Source organism: Microtus pennsylvanicus, chromosome 7 (genome assembly GCF_037038515.1).
Source record: "Microtus pennsylvanicus isolate mMicPen1 chromosome 7, mMicPen1.hap1, whole genome shotgun sequence".
NCBI lineage: Eukaryota > Metazoa > Chordata > Mammalia > Rodentia > Cricetidae > Microtus > Microtus pennsylvanicus.
The window spans coordinates 25,072,335-25,088,052 of record NC_134585.1 but is presented as its reverse complement, the minus strand read 5'-3'; the positions used below and the strand labels follow the sequence as shown (position 1 = coordinate 25,088,052).

The window sequence follows — 15,718 nt, the reverse complement described above, 5'->3', positions numbered from 1 at the left end:
CGTACTCTGTAAACCAGGCTGGCCTTGAACTCACAGAGATATGCTTGCCTCTGCCTTTCAAGTGCTGGGATTAAATACAGCACCACCACTGCCCAGCCACATTTTTTTTTAATTATTTTATTTTATTTATTTATTATATGTGTGTTCTGCCTGCATGTATGCCTGCACGCCAGAAGAGGGCACCAGACCTCACTATAGATGGTTGTGAGCCACCATGTGGTTGCTGGGAATTGAACTCAGGACCTCTGGAAGAGCAGCCAGTGCTCTTAAACTCTGAGTCATCTATCTAGTCCCCCCCCCATTTTATTTTTAACGTGGCAATTTTGAGTAAAAGCTACGTAACAAAGTTCTTTTTTGTTCATTGACTAGGTTCAGATTTGCTAGTATAAGCATTTAGCATCACTACTATTTCAGAAAACATTTGGCTTAGAAACAAAGGAATTCAAATATAATGAATAAACTTATTTTGTTTGTTTGTTTTGTTTTGTTTTGTTGAGACAGTTTTTCTCTGTGTTAACAGCCCTGGCAGTCCTGGAACTCACTGTATAGACCAGGCTGACTTTGAAGTCACAGAGATCCGCCTGCCTCTGCCTCCCAAGTGCTGAAAATAAAGGTGTGTGCCACTGCCACTGGGTTCTTTTTATTTTTTTATTTTTATTAATCAAATTTCATATTATAAAAGCATCACTTAGATTTGTATATGGACCACTGCTTGCCTTTGAAAGTAGAGGATTGGCTAGGTGGTGGTGGCACATGCCTTTAGTCCTAGCATTAGGGATGCAAAGTTAGGCAGGTCTCTTAGTTTGAGGCCAGCCAGTACTACAGACTGAGTTCCAGGACAGCCAGGGCTATGCAGAGAAACCTTATCTCAAAAGGCCAAAAAAAATTAAATAAATAAATAAAATAAAAAGAAAGAAAGAAAAAAAGGAAAAAAAAACGTAAAGGATTGTTGGGTTTTTGTGGATTGGGAGACTGAAGCAGGCAGATCCCTGAGTTTGAGGCCAGCCTGGTCTACAGAGCAAATTTCAGGACAGGTCAACGCAGAGAAACCCTGTCTTTAAAAAAAAAATGCAAAAAACCCCCAAAACTCTGAAAGTAAAGGGTTGCTGAAAAATACTTAATTCATGAAAACAAATAAGCTTATAACAGTAACAGTGTTTATGAAAAGTAAGAGTTTTTTAAATAAAACTTGAAAATGAGGCATTATTTTACATTTTTGTAGCATCTGTCTCAATTGAACACAAGTAGATTCTCAAGGATGTCATTCTGTATGTTTCATCTGAAGTCTATAAAATTCATTTATATATGTATGAGAAACTGAGTATAAAGGGCGCAAAGCATTTCCTGTTTCTTAGTATTATTACTACAAAAATAGGTTTAAACTCAGAGATTCCCCTTAAGAGGTCTTTGAGAACTCATAGAAATCCTCAGACCTTATTTGTTAGAAAATCTGTTGATTTCTTATGATAAGCCTTAATACTTAGGATAAGAGTAATCCTTCACACAGTGGTAGGCTTCTAAAGCTTGGTTATTAGATTTCAAAATGTTAAATAGAATATAAAATAAAAATAATTTCTGAACTGTGTTGTCCTCATTTACCATTAAATATTCACATTTTATCTGTCATTTTAATTTGATTCATATCTTTTTTGTGATTAATAACTATTTTGCAGTAGGATATCATGTAGAATGTGTTTAAGATTGAAGTATTGTAACTGCTGGGTGAAAATTCCCACTAGTGTTTGATCTGTGACTAGCCTCCAGGGTGCTTCATCTGTGAAGGGTCATAGTGTGAATGTGCAAGGTGTGCTTTAAAATCACTATAGTGTGGTATATAGAGTACCTGTTTACTCTTTAAAATCACCATAGTGTGGTATATAGAGTACCTGTTTACTCTTTAAAATAGCCATAGTGTGGTATATAGAGTACCTGTTTACTCTTTAAAATAGCCATAGTGTGGTATATAGAGTATCTGTTTACTCTTTAAAATCACCATAGTGTGGTATATAGAGTACCTGTTTACTTTTTAAAATCACCATAGTGTGGTATATAGAGTACCTGTTTACTCTTTAAAATCACCATAGTGTGGTATATAGAGTACCTGTTTACTCTTTTGATCTTACAGTTTTGATAGTGCTCTTCTGTCTGTGAAATCTTCTGTGGGTGGAAATGATAAGCTCTCAGCTACTTTCCTAGAAACGAAAGGACATTTCTACATGCATGTTGGCTCTCTACTTTTGAAGATGGGTCAGCACAGTGACATCCAGTGGCGAGCTCTCTCTGAGCTGGCTGCATTGTGCTATCTCATAGCTTTTCAGGTAAGCCTTTTTCAGTTTGGGGTGCAGTGTCATTTCAAAAAGACTTTATCGTTTTTCTCATAGAGGTGTGTCCCAGTGAGTAATAAAAATATGTGAATAAACATTGTGTGAAAGATAAAAGTCAGTTTGAATAGCTAAAGCAAGGTGAGCATACTGTTTAGACTGGTGAAACAGGTGTGGATACATTCTTGTGGACAGTATTTAGTGGTCTCATTTATTTGGAGATCATTTTGAAGAGTTTGATCTATAAACTTGGCCATATCTGTGAATATAATATTAAAGATAAATTTTATTTATTATTATTTTATTTAATGTGCATTGGTGTTATACTTACATATATATCTGTATGAGGGTGTCAGAGTCCTTGGAACTAGAGTTACAACAGCTGAGAGCTGCCATGTGGATGTTGAAAATTGAATCCAGGTCCTTTGGAATGGCAGCCAGTGGTCTTAACTGTTGATTCATCTCTCCAGCCCCTAAAGATGAAATTTTAAATGTGGGTCAAGTTGATTCAAAGAGTTATATATAGGACGGATATCCTTCCCTCCCTTCCTCCCTCACACTTCCTCTTTTTTTCTCTCTTCTCCTTTTCTACCTCCCTCTTTTCCACCTCCATCTTTGCCCTCCCATATCTTCCTCTTTCTGTCCCCTCTCCTTCACAAATCCCCTCCCCCTTTTGCTCCTATCTTTGTTCTCTCTTTCCCCCTTTCCCCTCCCCTGCCCTTCCTCTCTCCATCTCTTGTGTTTTTTTTTTTTTTTTTTTTTGGCGGGGGGTGACAGGATCTTTTTTTCTTTTATAGAAAGTATTTTTCATATAATATATTCATATTACTGTTTCCCCAGTTCCTCCCTATCTTTTTTCCCATCTTGATCCACACACTTTCTGTCTTTATTAGAAAACAAGCAGGCATCTAAGGAGTAATAGTAAGATAAACAAAAACAAACAAATTGGAATATGATAAAACCAAATGAAAAAGAGCCAAAGAAAAAGCACAAGAAGCGTGTATAGATGTGGAGACACATGTTTGCACACTTAGGAATCTCAAAAACCCCAAATGCAAAGGACCTGTAAGGCAGAAAAAAGAAACACAAAACTGCCCTGACTTAATATTGTAAGACAAAGAACCTCCAAAGATGTCCTTGAGTTTATTTTGTGCCTACTGCTGAGTATGGGGCCTATCCTTAAGAGTAGTTTGTTTAACTGGATGATAGTGACGGTGGTGGCACACACCTTTAATCCCAGCACTCAGGAGGAAGAGGCTGCCAGATTTCTTGAGTTCGAAATCAGCCTGGTCTACAGACTGAGTTCCAGGTTAGCCAGGGCTACACAGAGAAACCCTATCTGGTATTGAGGGGAAAAGTGGTTTGTTTCTCCATTGAGACTCCCTTTGAGGAAATGAATATTTCATTTGCAAGTAAATGTCAGTCAAGTGGAGATAGCTTCTGAGTCAGGAATGGGATGTTTGTCCACTCTGAGGTCTAGCAGCCCATGTGGTACAGACCCATACAGCTCCTTGCATGTGTCACAGCTTCTTGAGTTCATATGTGCACCAGCTCTGCTGTGTCTAGAAGACTTTGATTCCTTGGTGTCCTCTATCCCCTCTTAAACTCTTTCTGCCCCCTCTTCTACAGTGTTCCCCGAGTCCTGAGGGGAGGGATTTGATGGAGACATCTCTTTTGTTCCAAGGTTTTTCACTCTCTGCATATTACCTGGCTGTGGGTCTATGTGTTTGTTCTTGTCTGCTACAGGAGAAAGCTGCTCTGATGTTAGTTAAGCCATGCAAGGAAATAGTATAGGAGTCATTTTATTGCAACATTTCTTTAGCAGAACAGTAGTAATATGTGGTTTTTCCATAGATCACTTGCCTGTTTAATCTCAGGGTTTTGGTTACCCAAGCAGCATTGTTAATGGGTTCCATTTCATGGAGTGGGCCTTAAGTCAAATCAGTTATTGGCTGGTTACTCCCACAAGCTTTATACCACCACTCTTGTACCAGTGAATCTTGCAGACAAGTTGACCATAGTAGATGGAAGGGTGTGGTTGGGTTGGTGTTTACCTTTCTCCTTTTAATGTGAAGAGTATCTTCCCAGTATTGTCAATACTAGTCCTTAGGGGCTAAGGATCTAGTTAGGTACCAGCTCTGCTTCTCCACATTCACTGGGTTGTAGGTGTTTGACAAGATCTTTTATAGCTCTGATTTGCCTAAAAGACCATGTATAGCCCAGACAGGCCTTGAACTCAAAGCAGATTCTTCTGCTAAATCTGCTACTCCCGAATATAAGCGTAAGTAATCTTTGTACTTTTTCTTAATAGAGTACATAAATTTCTTGTCAGCCTTTGTCCAATTAAGTTTAATTATTAACTGGCCATTTTTAAAAAGTAGTATGGAAAAGAACATCAGACTGTTGGAAATAGAGATATTGAATTTTTATTTTAAAATTGTCAGATTCCAAGACCAAAGGTTAAATTAATAAAAGGAGAAGCTGGACAAAATCTACTGGAAACGATGGCCCATGATCGACTTAGCCAATCAGGTAACGATACAATTTTAACTGATTAAATTCTAAAATGGTAAAAACTTAAAAATGATTGTATTTGAGTTTGTTGTTTGAGTTGAGTTGTGCATGTACTCACTCACTGTACATCACTCAGGAGATGATCTCTCTTTACCGTGTGGGTTCTGGGGTTTGAACTCAGGTCCTTGGCGGCAAGTGCCCTTAATAGCTGAGCCATCTTGCTATGCAAGATCTGAACTTTTATTAGGCTCCTTAACTTAAAGTCTTTCTAGTATTCAGAGATAATCTTTTATAATTACTTGTTATTTTTGCCATATTAGTTAAAGGTAGTATGGCAGGGATTAGGGAAAAAACACAACCAAATTGCTACATGGGGGAGGTGAGTGAGGACTGAACTTGGGACATGGTACTTGATAGGCAAGCACTCTGTCATGGAGCTAAATCCCCAATCCCCATTGCATTTTAAATTAGAACCTACTTAGGCTGGGCAGTGGTGGCATATGCCTGTAATCCCAGCACTTGGGAGGCAGAGGTCAACCTGGTCTACAAGGAGAGATCCAGGACAGCCAAGAATGTTACACAGAGAAACCCTATCTTGAAACAAAACAACAGCCAAAAAACCAATTAGAACCTACTTAACTTTGCTTCCAAGTGGTGATAACTTGTTTGTGTAGATGCTAGAGCATCCATCTTTAGTGCGTGAAATCATTTCTGTAGCTAGATATCATTTGCTGCCCATTTAACACCACTGCTTGTAAACACTGGACTTTAGGGATAGTCTTTAATTGCCTAAATGGAATGATATAAAGTGGGGGGGGGGGTTGTCACTATATTTTTCCCATAGTATGTTTTTCAAGGTCCACCCATGGTATAGTATGTAATAGTTCTTAATTCAATTAGTAGTTTGAAACAAATCCTTTTTAAAAAAAACTTAATGTATTTATTTTATGTGTATCAGTGCTCTATCTGTATATATGCCTGCATGGCAGAAGAGGGCATCAGATCCCATTACACATGGTTGTGAACCACCCTGTGGTTGCTGGGTATTGAACTCAGGACTCCTGGAAGAGCAACCATTGCTCTTAACCACTGAGCATTCTCTCCAGCTCTTGAAACAAGTCGTTAACTCTAAAATTCCAATAAGAAATTTCTATCAGGGGGCTGGAGAGATGGCTCAGAGGTTAAGAGCATTGCCTGTTCTTCCAAAGGTCCTGAGTTCAATTCCCAGCAACCACATGGTGGCTCACAACCATCTGTAATGGGGTCTGGTGCCCTCTTCTGGCCTGCAGGCATACACACAGACAGAATATTGTATACATAATTAATAAATAAATATTTAAAAAAAAATTTCTATCAGTAGAGCTGGAGATAGGCACTGCCTTAAAACTGTTTCAAAACATCAGGAGTCTGAGAAGGTGGTTCTAGCCATGATTACATCAGGCCAGAGCTGTTGTCTGAGGGGCACTTAAATCCTATACTTTTCTAGAATGCAAATTCCTTTAGCATTTTTTAATACATTTTGTCTCCCCCCTTTTGTTTTACTTTATTATGTAGACACAGATACTGTGAGACCTATATTTTGTTTGTTTTCTATAAAGTACCATTTTTCTTGACCAGCTGTGATTTGGGACTTGGAAGATGAGGTCGGTGATAATTGTATTATTTCCTTCTTGGGTGTTTCAATGAAATGATTAAGAAATGTGAGCAAATTAAATTGGTGTTTCATCATAAAATGATGTAAAAAATTGTTTTTTTAGGGCACATGTTGTTAAATTTAAGTCGTGGCAAGCAAGACTTTTTAAAGGAAGTTGTGGAATCTTTTGCTAATAAAAGTGGCCAGTCTGCTCTCTGTGATGCCCTGTTTTCCAGTCCATCATCCAAGGATAGATCTTTCCTTGGTAATGATGATATTGGAAACCTTAATGGACAAGTACCAGACCCTGATGACTTGGCTAGATATGATACTGGTAAGTTGTACATTTCAAAGGAAATGCTCTTCATTTATACCTGAAAGGTTCATAGTCTTAATATTTTTTGAATTCTTCCCAGGTTTATTTTGGCAGGAGGTGGAAGTTAAAAAGTCTATGTATAGATGACACTTACTTTTTCTTTATATTTCTTGCTGCTTTGTGAATTTTCTATCCTGTATGATGTATGTATCTCTATCTCTCTCTGTCTATCTGTCTGTCCGTCCGTCCGTCCGTCCGTCCGTCCGTCCATCCATCCATCCATCCATCCATCCATCCATCTATCTATCTATCTATATTTGCTATGTACTTTGAACCATTCAGCATTCAATTTGTTTTTTGTACTACTAAAATAATATAATAATACTGAGAACTTTTTTATTTAAATAGGATCTTTTTGTTTGGTTTTGAGACAGAGTCTCACTACGTAGCCTTGCTTGGTCTGGCCTAGAATTAGCTATGTATACAGTGATGGCCTCACAATCATAGAGATCCACCTGCCTCTGCTTCCCAAGTGCTGAGATTAAAGTTATTCACTACCATGCCCGGCATCATTTAACCATGTTTTTAATGAAAGTTGTATGTAACGTTTTTCATTTCCTGCGTTTTCCCAATTGTTTTCTTCCCTTGTCTTTTTCTACTTGCCAAGATTTGGCTTATGTTCTAGGATTATTTTTTGATAATCTTTGTCAAGCTTTTAGCCCAGTGACAACCACTTTGCTGGAATGAATGTCCATGTGGACAGTTGTGCTATTAGCCTCTTCTCGTTGTACCAGTTCATCATAGATGACCTATTTCACTGACTTTTTACTGAAAAGGTTCTACCTCTTTAGTACACATTAAATAACCTGAAGTACTTCATCCTTATGGCTATGCAGTTATGATCACAAAGGGAAGCATATGAGAGAACTTCATTAGTAGATAGTATATGAGATAGAATATGGTTTAAAATTAATTCCTTGGAGATTCCTAAAACTGAAATTACTGAGATAGATAAGTACTTACTTACTACCTTTGTCTCTTGCAGATTGCTATAATGCTAGCATTTCTGGAAAACTTGAGCTCTCCTTACTTCCAGAAGCCCATAACTTTTTCAGTATTACATTTCTTGTAGATGAAAAAATGCTTTTTGCTATGCTCATAAGTTAATATGGTATTTCATTGTTACTTAATGACTTCTTAATGAAAGGAACATCTTTCCAAAATTTTTATAAAGTAGGAATTATTTACTTGTTTTGTCAGGTTTCTTTTATTGTTTTTAAAAATGATTTATTGATTGATTGACTGATGACTCTTATTTTCTCAGATGGCATGGAACTTTCTTATTTACCTTTTCTTATTAAAATTTATAAAGTGTAGCTGGGTGTAGTGGCACACTTCTTTAATCCCAGCACTCAGGAGGAAGAGGCAAGTGGATCGAGGCCACAGAGTAAGTTCCAGGACAGCTAGGGCTATAACAGAAACCCTTGTCTTAAATCCAAAGCAAATCAAACAAAATTTTATAAAGTGTAATGCATTTAATAAGAATGTGAAATTTTGCTATATCTAGTTCTCAGGTTTGAAACAGCAGTTTGTAGTTAAGTTTAATGTTGGTTTAATTGTTTATTTTGGCAAGCTAAAGACCCAAAGAAAATGTACATGGTCAGTTTTCCCCTTTGTTTCAGGTGCCATTCGAGCACATAATGGTAGTCTCCAGCACCTTACCTGGCTTGGCTTACAATGGAATTCACTTCCTATCTTACCAGCAATTCGAAAATGGCTAAAACAGCTCTTTCATCATTTGCCTCAGGAAACTTCAAGGCTTGAAACAAATGCACCGGAATCAATATGTATTTTAGATCTTGAAGTAAGCAATGATTATAATCGATTAAATATTTCGAGTGTTTGTAATTTGTTTTACTAACTCGCCATTTTTTAAAATTGAAACAGGTATTCTTACTTGGAGTTATATATACCAGCCATTTACAGTTAAAGGAGAAGTGTAATTCTCATCACACTTTGTATCATCCACTGTGTTTGCCACTTCCTGTCTGCAGACAGCTTTATACAGAGAGACAGAAATCCTGGTGGGATGCAGTTTGTACTCTGATTCACAGAAAGGCAGTGTGAGTAGTAAAAGAATAGTGATCCTTTAACTTATGACCTGGGTTTTACTAGGGATCTAATTAATTCATGGGAAGGTTTTATTTGTCATATGACAGCATATTTGGTAAATGTTGAGCTGCGTTTCTTTAAAGTAGTTCTATTAAACTTTTATAGACCTGGAACGTCAGCAAAATTGCGACTTCTTGTTCAGCGTGAAATAAACACTCTGAGAGGCCAGGAAAAACATGGCCTTCAACCTGCTCTACTTGTGCATTGGGCGCAGTGTCTTCAGAAAACAGTGAGTGCAATGAAGTGTGTGTGTGTGTGTCATTCTTCTTTCCTTTCCTTCCTTTCCTTTTTTTCCTTTCTTTCAAAATATGACTTACCTCCAGTGGCAGAGGCAGGCAGTTCAAGGCCATCCTCGCCTACAAATTGAGTTCTAGAATAGCCAGGGCTATTGTACAGAGAAACCCTGTCTCAAAAAACCAACCAACCACCCAGCCAATCAACCAACCCAACAGAAAAAAAATCATTGCCTCTAAACAAAATTCCTTTTCCATAATAAATTAATACACTTACACATAAGTGATGAGTAAAATACTACCTACTACTTAGTATGTGCTATGTACCAGATTAGAAGTAGATGTTTAGTAAAATACTGCCTACTACTTAGTATGTGCTATGTACCAGATTAGAAGTAGATGTTTAGCTTTCTGACCAAAGGCTTACTTCCGCGGGCAGATTTGGTTATCTAAAAATGGCAGGTTTGTTTCAGAGAGGATTGAACAGGATTTCACATAGCCTTGACTTATGTGGCCAAGGAAGACCTTGAACTACTAATCCAATTACCTCTGCATCCCAAGTACCAAGATTGCAGTTGTGTATCACCATGTTCACCTTAAAAAATGACAACTCTCAAAAATAGACTGGGCCGACTCATTAGTAAATGTACTAGACTTTTTCTTTTGGGTCACCAACCAGCTCCCAAATCATGACATGGAGACTTATTCTTAATTTTGAATGCTTGGCCTAGCTTAGCCTCGTTTCTGGCTAACTCTTTTATCTTAAAATAATCTCTCTCTCTCTCTCTCTCTCTCTCTCTCTCTCTCTCTCTCTCTCTCTCTCTCTCTCTCTCTCTCTCTCTCCTACCTTTTTCCTTGGAGTTTTTTTACCTTTTCTTTTCTGGTATAACTTTGACTACTTGTCATGTCTAACTGGCTGGCAACTGCCTGGTTGTTTCTGGTGCTGTATGTATCCTACATTCTCTCTCTGAGCCTAGATTTCTCCTATTTATACTCTCTGCTGGCCAGTCTCATCCATCTCATTTCTGCCTAGCTGCTGTCAGTTAAGCTCTTTATTAGACCAATCAAGTGCCTTAGACAGTCAGGGTGAAACAAGCGTAACATATTTTAAGTTGTTGACAAAGGCAGCAAAAACAAATGTAACATTTTCACATAAATATTCTGCAACATAAACAAATGTAACATCTTTGTCTAGTTAAAATAACATTCCACAACAAGTAGAGGCAGTAATTTTTGATGTTCCATTTCATTTTGATTTGATTTTTTTTTTTTTTGTCATTTCTCTAAACTATTTGTGAAGTTTTGGAATTCTGACTGTCTCTTTTAGGGCAGCAGTCTTAATTCTTTTTATGATCAACGGGAATACATAGGCAGAAGTGTTCATTATTGGAAGAAAGTTTTACCATTGTTGAAGATGATCAGAAAGAAGAATAGCATTCCTGAACCTATAGATCCTCTGTTTAAACATTTCCATAGTGTGGATATTCAGGTAATAATAAACTCTTAATAAATTTATTGCATATGTAATTTATACACATATAGATAATAACTACTTCAGCAAATTGCCTTGTTATTTAATGATAGTGGTGCTTCCTAAATCATGTAGCTGACAAAAATTTTAATCTGGAAAGCATGTAGGTTGGAAGCAGTTTAAGTAACAGTTGTATATGTTCTTAGGCATCTGAAATTGAAGGCTATGAAGAAGATGCACACATAACCTTTGCTATATTGGATGCTGTTAATGGAAATATAGAAGACGCCATGACTGCTTTTGAATCTATTAAAAATGTAGTTTCTTATTGGAATCTTGCACTGGTAAGTGATGTGGGAATTGAATTTCGTTTTGTTTGTTTGTTTGCTTTGAAAATCTTAATTGTATCTTGTGTAGATTTTTCACAGGAAAGCTGAAGACATTGAAAATGATGCCCTGTCTCCTGAAGAACAAGAAGAATGCAAAAATTATCTGAGAAAGACAAGGGACTACTTGATAAAGATTTTAGATGACAGTGATTCAAATATTTCTGTGGTTCAGAAAGTAAGTTGTTGGTTGTTTTCTGTAATTAAGTATTATTGATAACTGCCCAGGTTTTATATTTTGGTAACTCTTAAATCTCTCAGTATCCCTTGCATTAGATGTACCAGGGACTTGTGTGTAGCGTGAATGTGTGTTGATTCTTAACACTTTATCTTAGGTTTGGTATCTCTTTAAAAAATAACAACAGCAAAAACTTGGCAGTTGGGGTTAGGACGATAGTTGTACAAGTGCGAGGGTCCAAGAATGACCACCCAGCACACAAGCAGATTCCAGGTGGCCGTGACCCACCCCATTTGTAATTCCAGTACTCAGGAGGCCATAATAGGTGAGTAAGTTTGCTAGTTAGACCAGCTGAAGCTCCAGATTCAGCGAGAGACCATCCTTTGGTATACAAGGTGGAGATGGTAATCAAAGAAAATGTTTGATATTAACCTCTGACGCCCACATGCACATGTGTGCACAGATTTTTGCACATGCATGTGTGAGTATGAACAACACACACACACCCAAAAAATATAAAACTTTGTTATCTAGGTACATACTGGTTTCTAAAATAGGCAGTAATTTTGGCATGTAATAAAAATGAATATAATAACTTGAGGACTAGTTCCTTATTTTGTTTTTTATTTATTTTTTTATTTTTTATTTTTCGAGACAGGGTCTCTCTGTAGCTTTTGGTTCCTGTCCTGGAACTAGCTCTTGTAGACCAGGCTGGCCTCGACTCACAGAGATCTGCCTGCCTCTGCCTCCCGAGTGCTGGGATTAAAGGTGTGCGCCACCACCACCTGGCTTAGTTCCTTATTTTGGTGAAGTGAAACCAGAGTATTTTTTCTTGTTTCCTTGAGCTGTTAGCAGTTCACCCTCATACTGGTTTCATGTTTAGCCTTCCTTCTGAGTATTTTGTTTATTAACATTATTGCTGCTCTTAGATTAGGGTTTATATTATCTGGTGCATTTCAGCATCTATATTCACTCTATTCAAAATATCTTAGAAGAATCGGTAACTTTGTCCATATGGAAAAGCGTCCTAAGTTCACTTTTCTTTATCAATTTGACTTACAGAGATACTAGAAGTAACTTAGACTTTAGATTCTACACTCTGTTTATATGTATAACTTAACATGTATTAAAATGCTCGTTAAGATGTCCTGCGGTGCCCACATGTAGTTTTTACAAAATGCTGAGGCAGGACTGAGAATTCAAGTGTATCCTGGGCTACAAGGTGAGATCCTGTCTCAAACTAAGAAGAGAGGAAAGTGCAAACAGTTTAATAAAATAGAATCCTTTATTTCCCAAGTTCGTATTTTGTCATATTTTTGCAAACTAAAACCTTTTGTTTTTAGTTGCCTGTTCCTCTTGAGTCTGTAAAAGAGATGCTGAACTCAGTTATGCAGGAACTTGAAGACTACAGCGAAGGAGGTACTCTTTATAGAAATGGTTGCTTGCGAAATGCAGATTCAGAGATGAAACATTCTACACCGTCTCCTACCAAATATTCTCTGTCACCAAGTAAAAGTTACAAGGCAAGTAGAAAAGAAATTATTGTATTGTGATGTTCTTTTCTAAATGTCATAAACACTGTTAACATTGTGTGTATATTTGTATGTTTAGTATTCTCCAAAAACACCACCTCGATGGGCAGAAGATCAAAATTCTTTACTAAAAATGATCTGCCAGCAAGTAGAGGCCATTAAGGTAACCACTTAATTAGACTAAATGTAACGCTTACGCTATGATTTTTCTCTCTGATCATTTCCTGACCCTCTTCCCAACCCCCCTCCACCTTTAAGTTTCTCTGTGTAGACCTTGCACTCACTCTGTAGCCCAGTCTGGCCTTGGACTCAGAGATCTGCCTGCTCCTGCCTCCCAAGTACGAGGATCAAAGGTGTGCACCACCACTCCTCAGCCCTCATGCCCAGTTTTTTGTTTCCTTTCCTTCCTTTCCCCTTCTCCTTCCCCTTCCTTTTTTTCCCTTTCTTTTCCCTTTGCTTTTTTTTTCTTTTTTTGTTTTGGTTTTTTTGGTTCATTACTTTCTTACAGTTGATCAAAATGCCCTTACTCTACTCTATAGAGATCAATTATATATCCTGTTTTTTGTTACATCTCTCTTCACTCTAACCATATTTTCTAAATCACTTACACATCTATTTCCATATGAGATGTGGATAAACCTTTTATCTAAAACAGTATGATTCCTGTTGATCTCTACGGTTGACTTGTACTGCTGTGCACTGTCATACCTTTTTCCCTGGATTCTTTTCTCAGTGTGGCCATTGTTAAAGTATGTCAGCTTTATCACAAGGAATTTAAAAATTGTCTGAACTTAATTATTTTCTGTTTAAATGCTTTTATATGAATGGTTTAATTAGAGTGTAGCATTTAGGGGGACTTCATTTTAGAATTACAGATTTTTTTTTCCCCAATGCTTTTTGGGTAAGAGCTAAATTATTTCTATACCCAATATTATACTAAGGACATTTTGCTATGTGGCAATTATTATGGTATGTATAATCAGCACTGTTCAGCTTTGAAAACTGGTTAAGTGACAGAATTTTGAGTTTGTACAGTTATTATGTGTTACATGAACCATGATAACACATTAGAGTTTCAGTATACAGGTTTCAGTCATTCCGTATTATATGCTGTGGAAATGTAGTGGAGCATTACTTGGTAAGCCTGTAAAACTGGGTACTATGCAGAACTCTGACTCTAGTTGTTAATTATTAAACAATTAGATTTTTTTTAAAGATTTATTTATTTATTACATATAGTGTTTGTAAACCAAAAGAGGGCACCAAATCTCATTATAGATGGTTGTGAGCCACCATATGGTTGCTAGGAATTCACCTCAAGACCTTTGGAAGAGTTGTTTATGTATTTGAAACATAATTATAGTATAGGAAGGTCTCAGACTTGTAGTTTTCCTGCTCGCTTTCCCTCAAGCTGGGATTATATATGTGAGCTACCACTCCACTTAAGCATTTCTCTAATAAGAGAGCAGATAATACTAGGATTTTTTTTTAAATATGATCTCAATTGTTATAAATTGGTTAGATACCTTGGCAGAGAATTTTCATGCTGTTTTCAAAATTGACCTGTCATCTGGATATTATTTCTTATTTCTTGAAAAAAACAAAGCAAAACAGGTGGTGGTTTTTCTTGCACACTTTTTAATCTCAGCATTTGGGAGCAGAGGCAGGTGGGTTTGAGGCCAGTCTGGTGTACAGAGTGAGTTCAAGGACAGGCAGGGCTACACAGAGAAATCTTGTCTCAAAAAACAAAATAACAAAAGAAAAAAAAATTCATTGGTTAGAATTGCAAGAGGAAATTTTGTAATTTCTGGGGTTGGGTTGAGTAAGATATCTATGTAGAAGGCAGTGGTGTGTCTGCCATCTTGTCTGGTAGGAGAGAGTATGAAAACATTTTGGAGGATCAGATACCAGTTCTATCTTTTTCTGCATCTATCTAATCTATGTCTATTTAAGGTTTGATAACTGTGTCTGTCTAATTTGAAGTTCTCTTGTTTACTAACGACATGATATATGACTAAGAATGTGTATACATGATAAATTTTGAGCAGATACTATTTTCAGTTGCTGTGAGTAATTTGGAAGTTTGTTTTCACCCCCACGTGGTTAAGTATTGAGAGGTGACCTTCAGTGCTAATTAGTCCAGATGATGAGAAGAACAGAGCGGTACAGGGAGAAGATCTTAGAGGCTGAGTAGGTAGCTCAAGAGCTTGAGGATAATGGGTATCAGAAAAAGAAATTTATTTATCTTAAGTTTTATGAGTTTCTAAGTTTTTAGTGAGACTAAATTTTATGAAGATTAATGTCAGTTAAGTATGGAATGGAAATTAAATAAGATTTAGGGAATTAGTTCTGTGGGATAGAGTTAAAGTGAAAAATTACAGTAGACAAATTTTAACACATTAAATAACCATGTTCTTAGTATCTAGATTCCAGTGGAGAGTATATTCTAAAAGATACCACCAAGTATTTAAATTTAAAATATTTGCTAAGTGTTCGCTGAGACTGTTCTAGTATTATATAATTAAATGTTTAACTTTTCCTTTTATTTTCTTTAAATAGAAAGAAATGCAGGAATTGAAGTTAAATAGTAATAACTCTGCCTCCCCTCATCGCTGGCCTCCAGAACATTATGGACAAGACCCAGCTCCTGATGGGTATCAGGGCTCACAAACTTTTCACGGGGCTCCGCTAACAGGTAAGCTGGCAACTGAACAACCCCCAGATCTAATAAAATATTACTCTCCTTTTAAAAATTTTTCTCTTTTTTATAGTACTGAGATTTCAACTTGAAGCTGCATGCTTGCTAGATAGATGTTCTATCTCTGAGCTATACCCCCAGCTCAGTTCCCCCCATCCCCCAAGATTTAAATAGGTAACTTGTGAATTTAACTTGTCTGTGGTTTTTTCATTCAAATATGTTTACTTACATGTTTGTTCAAACTCTATATTTAGTATACTGAAA

General features: G+C 36.9%; 1 protein-coding gene across 2 annotated transcripts in view; it reads left to right on the top strand.

Moving 5' to 3' along the window:
• The window catches only part of LOC142854531 (E3 SUMO-protein ligase RanBP2), a 56,625-nt gene that overhangs the window by 14,882 nt on the left and 26,025 nt on the right, over positions 1 to 15,718 (top strand). For both annotated transcript variants that reach the window (XM_075980231.1, XM_075980232.1), the window contains exons 7-18: positions 2,126 to 2,318; positions 4,766 to 4,853; positions 6,593 to 6,802; positions 8,467 to 8,648; positions 8,732 to 8,907; positions 9,062 to 9,185; positions 10,517 to 10,678; positions 10,867 to 11,004; positions 11,078 to 11,224; positions 12,568 to 12,747; positions 12,836 to 12,919; positions 15,316 to 15,451. In XM_075980231.1, coding sequence (XP_075836346.1) covers positions 2,126 to 2,318; positions 4,766 to 4,853; positions 6,593 to 6,802; positions 8,467 to 8,648; positions 8,732 to 8,907; positions 9,062 to 9,185; positions 10,517 to 10,678; positions 10,867 to 11,004; positions 11,078 to 11,224; positions 12,568 to 12,747; positions 12,836 to 12,919; positions 15,316 to 15,451 — 1,820 coding nt within the window. The remainder of the gene's footprint in view (positions 1 to 2,125; positions 2,319 to 4,765; positions 4,854 to 6,592; positions 6,803 to 8,466; positions 8,649 to 8,731; positions 8,908 to 9,061; positions 9,186 to 10,516; positions 10,679 to 10,866; positions 11,005 to 11,077; positions 11,225 to 12,567; positions 12,748 to 12,835; positions 12,920 to 15,315; positions 15,452 to 15,718) is intronic.